This window comes from Artemia franciscana, chromosome 4 (assembly GCF_032884065.1).
Source record: "Artemia franciscana chromosome 4, ASM3288406v1, whole genome shotgun sequence".
Classification (NCBI taxonomy): Eukaryota; Metazoa; Arthropoda; class Branchiopoda; order Anostraca; family Artemiidae; genus Artemia; species Artemia franciscana.
The window spans coordinates 20,390,940-20,404,552 of NC_088866.1; the positions used below are offsets into that span (position 1 = coordinate 20,390,940).

The 13,613-nt window shown below is 35.3% G+C and overlaps 1 protein-coding gene across 2 annotated transcripts in view; it reads right to left on the minus strand.

Annotated features, from left to right (window-relative positions):
* Positions 1-2,214, minus strand: part of LOC136026123 (tyrosine--tRNA ligase, mitochondrial-like) — a 49,517-nt gene extending 47,303 nt beyond the window's left edge. For both annotated transcript variants that reach the window (XM_065702413.1, XM_065702412.1), the window contains exon 1: positions 2,123-2,214. In XM_065702413.1, the coding sequence (XP_065558485.1) occupies positions 2,123-2,186 (64 nt within the window). In that variant the 5' untranslated portion in view covers positions 2,187-2,214. The remainder of the gene's footprint in view (positions 1-2,122) is intronic.
* Positions 2,215-13,613: the final 11,399 nt, after the last annotated feature.

Below are 13,613 nucleotides of genomic sequence, written 5' to 3' on the forward strand. Positions count from 1 at the left end.
GCTAGTGGAGCAGCAAACATTACAAATAAGACAGATGAAAATGTGTATGTTTTTTGTATATATAAGTAGGTAGGCTGGTTAAAAAAAAAACTCCATTTTCAGGCCTTAAAGGGGCCCCAAAAATAACTTATTACCTTGTCTATAGTTGTTAGACTATGAAATAAAAATTTTTTTAAAAAATGCTTAAAAACTCACAATTCAGTTATGAATTTATGAGTTTTATTTTAAAGTAATACATTATAAAGGCTTTGATTTATTCCAAATGCATACCATCTGATTCAATAAACATTTGAATTAACAAAAGTATTCTCAAATCCTTATTGTTTTCCTGATGTCTGTATTAAAAGATGCAGTTTCAGCACAATAAACTTTTGCTATAACATAGCAATTTTGAACAGAAAAATTAAGCAGAAAATAACAGATTGCCTTACTTCTACAAAAATGATGGAAAACAAACTAAATTGCACACTGCTTTGATTGAGAATATTATAAAACTAAATTCTTTTTTTTAACTATTAAAATTTTAAATCTTTTATAAAACTAGATAAAAAAGAAAGAATAATAGCAATCTATGGTTTTTGCTTATTTTTTATCCACTATTGTTAAGTTGCTTCAAAGTTTATTGCAGAGAAAATACTTTTTTTACAGATTTCAGGAAAACATTTGATATATTAGGATAGTAATTATAAATTATAATTTTTGCAGAATTTCAAAGTTATAAATCAGTGCCCTTGTATTATATGGCTTTTAAATTTTATAGTTATAAAAAAAACAGTATATCCTTACCCAATTCTTAAACCTGTTCCTAGTGATGATCACTTTTTTGTGTTATGATATATAGGAACAAAATACCTTCTGGAGCTGCTTTAAGGACTCAAAATGGAATTTCCCCTGGAGCCAATTGCAACATTTGGAAAGAGCTACAAAGCAGTAATGCATTCACTGTAATCTTATCTAACTTACATGAAAAACTGAAAATTGACCAATTTAATAGTGTTTCCTCATGGGGAGGAGTAGTTCTAAAGTAGCAATAGAACTTGTTCTGAAACACATATTCTTGTTCAATCCTGATTTATAAGGCTAGCTTACATGGATCAGTAAAGGTCTAGGCTTATTGGTTTCTTCAATTTAGGAGAAAAGTCTTGACATAGCTTAAAATCTTGTTAAAATAACAGGAATCACATTTTGAAAACTAGAACCAACCATACAGCAACAAAAATCCCAACTCAAAGTCAAGCATTTGTTTTTCAATTTAGATAGGTAATAGGACCAGATAACCTGTCATCTATAGAATCACTCAATCCCTGGAAACAAAAAAGGGTAGCTTAGCAATATTAGCTTGTAAATTTGGTAAAATTCTAGTTAATTGAATTCTTGCTATCTCAGAAAGGGTTTAGGTTAGGAAAATGAAACATTTAGAGATGGTTCTACAGGCTAAAGTATGTCCCAGGAAGGTATTTTAAAGTACCCACTTAATTTTCAGTTAGTCTATCAGCTGCTTTTTGTCTGCCTTTAGTTCTGAAAACAAAATTCCTGTTATTTGAGTAGAATTTTGAGCCATATCAATTTTTATTTCAAAATTTAGGAAATGTATTTGCATATATTTAAAACTTTCTAAAATAGAATTGAGCAAAGTTATGAAGCTGAATACAATTTTGTTGTACTTCAATTAAACAGAAGATCTATTTTGCAAGGTTTCACTTTTATAACACACATATTTTTAAAGGTCATCAAAGGTCAGGGCCCTCTAGAGGGAGAAGGAGTGGAGGTAGTTTCTTCAAAATACCTTCCCAGGACATACTTTAGTCTGTAGATTCATCCTTGAAAGTTTTATTTTCCTAACCTAAACCCTTTCTGAGATAGCAAGAAGAAAATTAACTAGAATTTTACCGTAAATTTTCCTGGGTATATCTTAGGCCCAGAGGAGGTCCACATTCAGATGTGTTAGGCCCACATTCACCTCACTAGCCTACTTTACAAGATAGGAAGAAGCCTTGAAAGTCCAACTAAGACTTCAACGCAACTTCTAATTCTATCTGAGATTTCATAGTGTTTCAAGTTGTAACTTTTTCTTTTTAAAGGAATATGTGTGGCATGCTTTTAAACAAAATAATATCCTCACAAATTGCATGTCCAAGAAGTTTTGAAAATTTTGCCATTTTTAAACTTTTTGCCAGTATGGACATGACTGTCGAACTTATCTCTTAAGTGCAATACTTCTGCTTGATTTTTAGATCCGAAACTTACTTTCAATAATCACATCCAAAATTTCAAGTTCAATATTTTCAATACAACAACGAAAATTGTAAAAAAAAACGCAATATAGTTCACAAATAACTACGGCTAGAATTGTTTTTCGTCACTAGAAGAAATTGCGCTGTTAAAACTAAAAAAAAAACATGGGTTCATTTTGTCGTTACACAAAATTTGTTCTTAAATAATTGTAAATGTTAATACCACTATATGTTTAGATTTAAAAATTTTGATAATTCCTGGTAAGAGACTAAATAAATTTCTAATTTTAAGTACATTTGGAAATGAAAATGTTTTTTCATTTCTTCATTGTTCTGCTTTTGGTCTTTCGTATTTGTCGTAATCATTCCTCATTTTTAATCGTCTCTACAGTATATTATTACAAGGATTTACTTAAAATTTCACTGTTAAATTTAAGACTCTTTTTTGAACCTTTTATGTTGATTTATTTTTCAATTGTAAAATCTGAAAGTAATTCATTTTTACAGAATGCCTTCATGCAAATGTACTTACAGTTTTACAGTAAAGTGATAAATCTTTATCACTCATTAAATTTTCCTTACATGTAAAATAAAACATTGCAAATCACAAGTTTAATATGATTGACTGTTGCTAATTTTCAATTAGTTTTTATTCTCACACTTAATAATAGTTCTCTTGTGCTAATGGAAAAGAGCAAGTTGGAAAAGCTTTGTAATGCTGGGCGGCTGAAGGGGTACCGGAAGCTTGTTTTATTAAAAGAAATTTATTCTATTAATCCAAATTACAAGTCATTTCGTGTTAAAAATAGAAAAAGCGTTTACGAAAAAGAGAATCAAATTTTATTTTATTCACGGGATGATAGAAAAAATCGATAGAAAAATCTTATTCGACTTGAAAAGATTTGCATGAAGACACTTAAAATTTGTAATTTAGGACATTTATTCCTCATCATTCTTTCATGCATTTCTGTAAAGAATGTAGTTTAAGAAAATAACTGTGCCAGTTGCAAGTTACTCCAGCTGTATGTTTCAATTCCTCCAAATTTACATGGATTCAACTGGGCAGGGGATGAATATTTTCCTTGTTGGGAATGAATTAACAGGCTGATATATGTCAAAGTACAAACGTCAGTCTTTTTTTATATGATTTATCAACACTCCTTGGTATATTAAAATAAATAATGGTTTTGATGTGCATAAGGGTGGAATATTTTTTAAATGGAAACAATAAGAATGAGTCGTAATTACAGATGAACGAGATTGATCTTTTCAGGAAACAAAGCATTATGCCGGTATATATCGGGCTAACATAGACTTTTAAAAAAAGCTTAAATAGAAGAAAAGTGTAATTTTGGTAAGGAGAGAAAGGTTAAACAACTTTCCCTATTGGATTGGGTGGAAAATCTTTAAAATGGAAGTTATAAGAGTAATTGTAGTAATTATATGTACAAGAGATTGATCTCTCCAGGAATCAAACCATGACCAGGGCACTTCGTATCAAAGAAGTTGTCGTAGAGACTTTTTAAAGGGCTCATTCAACTGGAAATTGAATGAGCTCTGATTAAAACAGTCGAAAATATGAAAATAGTCGTAAAAAATTGTAGGGCAACTAATCCCCCTACCACACCACCACTTCCCCAAACTCATTCTATCAAAGTTTTATTTATTTAAGTATGACAAATCTCCTACAACCCTCAGGGCAAGGGTTGTAAGTTATGCCTTGGGGGCATATAAGGTTCATACAAAAAGGATGAACGTATAAAATTTAGAGGGGGCTCATTGGATAGCTAATCAGAAATTTTTGCACTCTTTTTGAAATTAACAGTGATTGGAAGATGAATCCCCCCCCCATAAATCGTATTTTCCCAAAATGCATCTAATAGAAACTTTGAGATGGCTATTTGTTGTCGCAGAAACTTCAAAAAAGGCTCATTCGATTGGAAATTGAAAAGGCTAGTGCCCTTTTCAATAGTTAAAGTGATCGGAGAGCAAATAGCCCCCCTATCACGCCACCTTTCCCCCAAACACAACTAATCAAAATTTTTAGATAGCCTGAAATGTTTTGTACCCTTTTTAAATAGTCAAAAGTGATTGTAGGGCAACTAACCCCTTCCCACGCCCACCATTTCACCAAAACCATCCAATCTAAATGTTTAGGTAGCCTTTTCTATTCAAAGTAATTGAAAGGTCCGGAATTATGTTTTTGAGGATGACGCCCCTTCCCCCAGAATCCTCAGGGCAAGGTTTGTAATTTGTTCACTAGGGGCATATAAGGTATATACAGAAAGGATGATCTTATAAACCTCATTGGATTGGTAATAAGAACTTCTGGTACCCTTTTTAAGATTCAAAACGATCGTAAATTGGACATATCTCCCCAACACCTCGTCTTTTTCCGAAATGTATCTGATAGGAATTTTGAGATGGCCAGCAATTGTCAAAGAAACTTTGAAAACAGCTCATTCGATTGGAAATGAAAAGGGCTAATGCCCTTTTTAAGAGTCGAAAGTGTTTGGAGGCTAACTAGCCCCCTACCTCACTCACCATTTCCCCGAACAATCCAATGAAAACTTTGAGATAGTCAATTTTTCAAAGTGTTTAAAAGAACCAAAAATTATATCTTTGAGGAAGACAACCCCCCACAGCTCTCAGGGCAAGGTATGTTATGCCCTGGGGGCATATAAGGTATATATCGAAAGGTTGATCGTATAAACTTTTGAGGTGGCTCGTTGTATTCGTAATCAGAAGTGATATTGCCCTTTTTGAGATTCAGAGGGATCGGGGGGGACAACTCCCTTCCCCCAAACGTTATTTTTTCCAGTAATGCATCTGATAGAAAATTTGACATGGCCATTTGTTGTCATACAAACTTCGAAAAAGGCTCATTTGATTAGAAATAAGCCTTTTTAATAGTCAAAAGTGATTTGAGGGTAACAATTTCCCCCACGCGCATCAATTACCAAAACACATCTAATCGAAACTTCGAGATAGCCATTTTGTTCAGTGTAGTTGAAAGGTCTGGAAATTTTGTGTTTGACAGCCCCCATACCTTCTCAAGACCTGAACGTATTATGCACTCTATTGAAAAAAAATGGCTGTGTATTGTCAGTTTAGTATACATATGTTGATATATATTCCTTATAGATTTAACAATCTTTAATTTATTAAAGTTAAAAAGCTAAAGCATTTTAAACGTATTTTTTACTTAATCATACAATATTTGACCGAGTCAAACTCAAAATGAGCAAAAGTTTGCATGAGTAGGGCTGTCAACCACTATGCCTTCTCAAGACCAGAACATAATTTGCACTTTACTGAAAACAAAATACTTTTATAATGTTTTCACTTTGTTTTCACTTGTTTAAAGTATCTTTAATAGATTAATGAAGGGGAAAGTCCTCCTTCTTGCGCTCTAATTACAACGCGAATGTTTGGTGCTCTTTTTAAGAGTAACTCGAAATTGAAAGGCAAGCTAACCTTCTCTCAAGCCCATTTACTTTCCAAACACATCCAGTAAGAATTTTGAGACTGACATATCGTTCAGCACAGCAGAACGGTCCAGCATTCATGTCTTTAGGGATATTAGCTATGTAAACCATCCAAAATTATGCAGTCGGCCCAATTTTGTTTAAAATTAAATGTTGCTTTAAAATAAATCAAAAGGCATTGTGGTGAACGGTTGCTAATAAGGCATTTCAGCAATATATCAAGAACGGGTGGGGGTATTAAGTTAAAACTTTTGGGGATAATACTAATAATACTTCTGCTCTTACAATTTAAATAAATGAAAAGAGTAGAAGTGCATCCAAGTTGTAAAAGAGCATAGATAGAAACTTTTGGGAATGATGTTAAGTTTTATTTTTCAGATCAACTTCAGAAGTTATAAAATTAAATTAAAAAATATTGTTTGTGTCAAGATTAAAAATTGTTGGAAAAGTTTCTCAATTACACAAATAGCAACCCATATTACGGATTCCCATAGAAGAAAACTGAAAAGATGTACAATATTTTCTTTTCATGAAACAGACTATGTCAATAAAAAACGAACAGAAATTAATTCAAAATATTTTTTCCACAACACAAGTTTTTTAAAGAAAAGCAAAGAGCTCCATTAAGCCAAGGATGAGCAAAAACAAAGTCAAATAGTCTTCCAAGCGTAAAACTACCACAAATCACTATCAACAAATTAATGAAATTCAAAACAAACATAAATTAAAATAACCTCAATCAAACATAAATTTCAACTCTCTTTGTTGAGAATGGCAGGGGTGTAATTTTCTATGGAGTAGAAGGGCTAACCTCCCCTTCCTCCCCCCCAGCTAAAATTTAGATTCTTTGAAAATTTTGTCTACACTAAGGTAGGCCTACATAGTTCAAGCATCCTCAAAAACACATCAGTTATCTTTAGTATACATTTGCCTTTATGGTTATACACGGCTCATTTTTCATTTTCCAATGCTATGGGAAAATTGGCTCCAGCTTCGCTTTGCCTCTCCCCCAGGATCTTGACAAAACTACGTTACTTGCTATTGTTACATTACCATTTAAATAACGTCCATTAGCGTTTAACCAGCGTATTTGTTTACTGCCATCTATTTTTTCAGAAAATCTTAACTACTCTTAACTCTTATAACCTACTATTCATCAGAATAAAAAAAAAATAAGGATCTCCCATTTGGGAAATCCTAAAGTTTGTGTTTTAAAGCTACTAAAAGTTATATCAAGCCATTCATTCATTGCACAAGATAGTGAATACTTTTTTGTTCACTTGGTTTATTAACAATGGCTTTATAAGATGAGTTTCCAGTCTGTGTCAGTCCCATCTTTTGGTGGATGTTTCCACATTTTTCCAGTTGAAAAAGACAATTATTGTTACCTGAGTTTAAGGATTTATGCAGCCAGAATCAATGGAGCCTCATCAGTCGATCCAGTCTCGTCAGTCATCCAGTCAAACTGATACCAGCCTTGTAAGGAGTAGTTGCTTCCCCCTTCAGAATTCCACAGGTTTTGTTGCTCAACAGCAATCAGTTGCTGGGAAAGGAAGTAAGTTCATTTTAAGCTGCAAATCTTTTCTGTTTAATGCCACAATAAGGAAGAAGATACAGGCTTGTCTTTGTTGTTGTACAAAACTTGTTAGGTTAAATGAAGATATTTTAGACCCAGGCTATTAGGCTAGCTTCTGGCAGACAACCAGAATTAGTAGGTATATTAGCCAAGGCCTAATGATCAAGATTTTAAGGTAATATAGCCAATGGTTCAACAGCTAACCACCACTTCAACAGTTAAATGACTTTAATCCCAATTAGGGTAAGGCCAATTAGACAGTGCCAAATCTTAGACAGATATCTTAATAAAAATATATCTTTTCTAAACATGGATAACACGTTCCTAGATTTAGATAATAAGGACTGGCTGATTGTTAGCATAGAAAGTCTCAGTGTTTTTTCTTTATACATAGAAATCCAGGTTCTCTAAAACAGATAAGTAAGAATATTACATCTTTCCTCTTTTCCAAGCTAGCAATCTGGTAGAAAAATAATGAAAAACAATTCTCTTCAAAACTACTAAAACACACTGCCATAATACATTAGCCTATTGTATCTCTTTGTGAAGGAGTGCTAGGATTGTTCCTCTTGTTCAACTTTTTTTTATAGCCTACTGGACACTATCATAATATATTAGCCTATTATATTTCTTTATGATGAGGTGCTAGGCTTGGTTCTCTTTATTTATACTAATGTTTCACAATTTTCACTTTGCTTTAAAGGGAGGGCTAGGCTTATTCCTCTAGTTTCCTAGGGTAAGTGTTTGTTTCTAATAGACTCAGTGGTGAGGTTGGTGTTTCTGCTTAGGGGATATATTCAGTTGTTGTGGTGTCTGAGGTTGCTGACAGAATATCTGTTACATGTGTATTATATAAAACACCCTAGGGAAGTAAATTTTGGTGATAATAAAATACAATTAAAATAGAATACTTCATTAGCAAAATTGTGAAGGTCATTTGTGAATTATAGACAAGTACCAAATATCTTTATATGGTTTCTGTTCCTTCTCTGGGTTGCTCTGTCATTGGTCTTGACTATGTAGGATCTTGGATTCACATCTGCTCTTTTGACAATGCTTGCCTGCCTGAGTTTGCTGTAGATTTGGGCCTGTAGTGGTTTTCCAATTTGTAGGGGGTTCAGTTGCTTTGACTGTCAATCATAGTACTTGCTCTGGTGTGACTGTTGCTTCATTTGATTCTGTTGAAACTGCTTGTGGTGAATGGCCATTGGTGCATGGGACTATTGATCTGAGGTTTCTGCTCATTAGCAGTTAGGATAGGGAGGCCAGAACATCAACTGGGGCGTTTCTGTACTGTAGCAGCAACAACTTAAACTTTTTTCCAGTGATAATGGTTTTCCTCAGGATATTTTGGCCATCTGTATACTTTTCTGTCAATCTGTTTTATTGGGGAAAAGAAGGTGATGATGTGGTCTCAGATATTTCCTAATCCAATACAAATTTTTGGAAGACAGATAATGTGAATTGTTGGCTGTTGTCTAGCCAGAAAGGGCCCTTGATACCACATGACATCCCTTACTTACCTTGGGAGAAAATTTGTTGTAACCTTTTCTACAAAAATAGGGAATATTTCCTGTACCATTGACTATTACAGTTGATTTTTTGAAGTCAATTGTGGGGAGCAGTGGATATGCACACCAAATCATACCTTGTCTGAAAAAGCACATTGCACATTATGGAATGTGTGTTGATTGATGATGAGCACATGGGGAATTCCATAATGTGCAATGTGCTTTTTCAGACAGGGTATGATTAGATGTGCATATCTACTGCTCCACACTATCAATTTCAAAAATCAACTGTAATAGTCAATGGTACTGAGGAAGTATTCCCCTGTTTTTGCAGAAAAAGTCAAAACCAATTTTCTCCCATGGTAAGTGAGGGATGTCATGTGGCATTGAGGGCTCTTTCTGGTCAAGATTCTTGAGTCTGGTGCATGCATAGCAATGTTTGATATGTTCTTTGATATCTTTTGTCATCCCTGGTCAAAAAATGACAGAGCAAGCTTACTGTTTAGTTTCTTTTAATACCCAATGTAATATATGTATGCAGTTGAGGATGTACTTGCAGGAGTGTTTGGGTATGGCTAGGCAATCTCCTTATAATATGGTTTGGTCTGTGACCATTACATCATGCTGCACATTCCAGACTGGATGAGGGGTGTTGGGAGATTTTTTCTGGATATTGGCCATCTGTTCTGATTGTTTTAGCAAGCTCAACTAGTTGAGTATTGGCTGCTGTCTCTTGTTTTAACCTTTTAAGTCTGTCATTGCTGATTGGTAGGACCAACATAACATAATGCATGTATGATTTTATCTGTTTTTGCACCTTTCTATCCTTTCCAGTGAGATACTTGTGCAACAGGACATCAGCAGCTAGAATTTGCTTGCCTGGGCAGATTGTTATGGTGAAGTTGAATGGTTAGATTCTCAGTAGCATCTACGAGAGTCATGGTGACGACTTTGACATTGGGCGATTCAGGATCACTTGGAGAGGTTTGTTATCAGATATGATTATGAAGTTCTAGCTGTACAGGCACTGGTGGTAGTGTATGCACCCAAAGAGGATAGCATATAGTTCCTTTTCTATATCCAAGTAGTCTTGCTCAGTGGCATTCCAAGAGCATGGTGCAAAGGAGATTGGCTTCCTGTTTTGAATAAGGGTGGCTCCTGGGCAAAACTTCAAAGCATCAACTTGTTGCTTGATGTTCCCTCTTTTGGATCAAAGAATGCCAATAAGCTTCAAATGGATTCTTTGATGTTGTTGAACAATGTATTGTGTTGTGGCTCCCACTTGAGCTGTCATTGTTTTGCCTGGTTATGTAGTGGCTGATTTAGTGATAGTAGATTTGGGATGTACCTTGCTAGGTAGGTCATCATTCTCAGTATAGTCTGTAGTTCATCCTTGGTAGATGGGGCTCTCATTTCTTTCAGTGCTTGGACCTTTCATGGGTGGGTCTGTGTGGATACCACCTTCTGATATTACATGTCCAAAGTGCTGTATGCTGTTGCAGCCAAACATGCATTTTCTCAGGTTGAATTTCACAGCCTTTTCATGAGCTTTGATTAGTGTGCTGCAAAAATTGGTGTTGTGCTTCTCTCTGGTTTTCCCAGATTTAATGATGTCATTGACTATGACAGAAAAACCTTTAATGCGTCTTTTCATGCAGGCTGTATGGAGTGTTGAATGTTGTTAGCTAAGATGATTTGTCATCTAGGACAAGAGACCAGTATCCATGATGGGCATCTGGCTTTGTGAAAAATTTAGTGCTGGAGTGAATCAGTATTGCTTTGTCAAGGGTGGGCATTGGGTCATAGGGTCTTCTGATGGTCTTGTTCAGGTCCTATGGGTTGATGCAGACCTTAAGGCTTTTGTCAGGCTCTTTGACCACAGCTGCAGCATTTACCCAATCTGTGGTCTAAGCAACCTCTTTGATGACCTTAAGTGCTTCCATCCTATCTAGTTCCTTCTTGAATCTGTCTTGGATGGATATTATGATATGTCTGGCTGGAACAGCTGTAGGTTCTGTTTCTTTTTTTAGTGTTAAGTGACAGTCCTAGCCTAGTGGATTGGTATACTGGATTTAGGATCCTTTGTCCAGGAGGGCAAGGATTCAATTTCTAGTGTACCCAATCATTTGGTTTGGGATTCAGTTGACCAAGCTATAAATGGGGACCTGGAGGAATCTAGGGAAGGTACACTGGCTGGCCACTATCCTCCATTGCACTTCCTGGCTGAAGGGTCTTGAGATGGAGATCAGCACTGCCAGTATTAAGCACTGAAGACGTTAAGGGTCTAGTGCCACCTCCTTTACTCTTTTTTTACTTTTATTATGTGAAACTCGCCTTCATGCTGTCCAATACCTTGGAATATGTTTTGGAATTTCTCTATGAATGGGGTTTATTTTGAGCTTTTGGGGTTTTCAACTATCAGCATTGGCTTAATTCATTTCAGTTTTTGGCTGGTTTTAAGAAAGTCTTTGGCTGGCTATTAAAAATAGCCATCATCTGGCATAGATGATGTTTGCCTGGGCACCAGTGTCAATGTTGAAATGAATGAATATCTTTATTACCCATCAATGGAAAAACAGATGCAGCACAAAAAAAGCACAAGACACTAATTCATTTGACACAAACAAAACAATCAGAAAGAGATGCTGACTAATGCTGTAAAATATTTGCCCATGAGTGGGTCTTGACCAACGAATTATATGAGTCAATTTGCAACAGAATGGCTTCTTCAGGGTTGGTAACACTGTGCTGGCATGTAACATATTTATTGCTTGTCCATGGTGGTAAACACAGCAAAAAACTGTGCATACCTGTAGTACAGTGAGTGTAATTTCAGTTTATCTGTAGCTGTAAAAATGTGCCAAAATGGGCTAAGATACAGATAATGAGGCAAAATCATAGCATTTTGCACCTGGGCCAAAAGATGACAATCAAACTCCCACTAATTAGCCTCTGTGTAGCTTTACATAGAAGAAGAATGGTTCTTAGAATGAGAAAGCAGTAACCACTGTTCCTCTAGTATTGATCGTCCAATTGGGAGGCCACATATACAATATCATCCACAAGCTCAACAACACAATCACCAAGTTTGACCCTCTGACCAGCATCTGATTTTGAGTTGAAAAGCAACACTTCAGACTTTTCAGCATTGAACTGGAATCCAGTATGGGCATACTCTTGTTGCAACTTGATAAAATTAGCTTCTAGCCTCTGTAGAGACCATCATCTGCATAACCAGTCAAAGACAGAGCAATACCATGCAGAATATAAGTCATAAGTGACTTTGATTGTGGCCTTACAATACTGTTATTAAATACTGTTGGTGACAAAATAGCACCTTGTCTTACCCTATTCTTTTCATTGCTTACTGGGAGAAGAGAGCATTTCCACCTGGAGAAACAGCACAATCATATAAGAGACTAGTACACTCATTAGCAAGTAGAGGGAGCCTATCTTCCACTTTCAGATTTTCATACATGTCAGCCAGTGGGGCTTAGGGTCAACACTGGCCAAACCGAAATCAAATATAATCTCCTTGTGGAGAAGTGAATCAAGTGCATGTCTCACATCATGGGCACCTAAAGCAATACGTTCACCATGTTTTTTTGCATCAACTAAAGCAGAAAGAGCATGACCACACCCAAGGCAAGACTGAAAACCAAACTGTTGGGCTTTAACTGTACATTTAGTTCTTAACTCATCAATTATCAATTTCTCAAAAATTATACAAAATATTGTCGCAACTGTTATTGGGGGAAAACAGACATTCAGAAGGAGGTTTATTCTTCTTAGGGATAGGTGTCAAACATCCAATTGAAAAAGAATCAGGGACAAATCCAAGATCAAATGCCATTTGGTAAAGGAGTACTAAGTGTTCCATAAACAGTTTGCACAACAACAAACGCTTTTTTTTCAGTTTACCAATTGCAGAAATAACAAGTCTCTTTGTAATAATCAGTCCCAGATTAGAAGTAGGCTCAAAAATTTTTTGGAGTTTCACTTTGTAACTATTTTGCAGAATTGGATCTTGAGCAGAAGATTTTATTTATAATGCTCAACCCATGATTAAAGTGGTATACAAGATGGTATTTGACTTGGCATATTTTTTTAGAAGACTGGACCACAACTTATTTGGTTGATGCCAAACTTCTTTCAAATAAGGCAAAATAATTGAACTTTGATGCAGAGAAAGCTGCTTTGCAAACTTGAGTTTAGTATAAATATACAATTTTCACTGCCATCCATTGTACAGTTTATCTGCTTCAATCCAAACTGAAAGCCAAAACTTAGCAGAAAAGCAAACATTTTGCAAATTATGATTAGTTGACCAGCCAGGGTCTTCAGTTCCAACTTTTATTTGCCTAATAGGTACTGCTGATTTTTCTGCAAGAGCTAGGGCATGAGTAAGTTCACTACAATAAATGTTCAGCCTAACTCAAGAGTCACACATATTCTTTCTTGAACTCTGTAATAGATCAAACGGTATACAATTTTTCACAAGGACATCATTGCACACATTCTGGATAAGATCTAGAGATGCCCTGTCCCAATCATTAGCATAAAATACAGATTGCTTTTTCGGAAGCTGGTTTGAAGAAGGGCCACAATCACCAATCAGAGTACTAAAAGACAAAGGAAAGTGATCTGACGTAAAATGGGAATCACTAACAACAACTTCCACAGTTATGGATGATGTATGACCTACATGGTCTAAGTTAAATGTACAACCTGAATTATGGACACAAGTAAAACTCTCATTCATTGAACAGACCAAACATAATACTAGGCCAATTTAATAACCAGA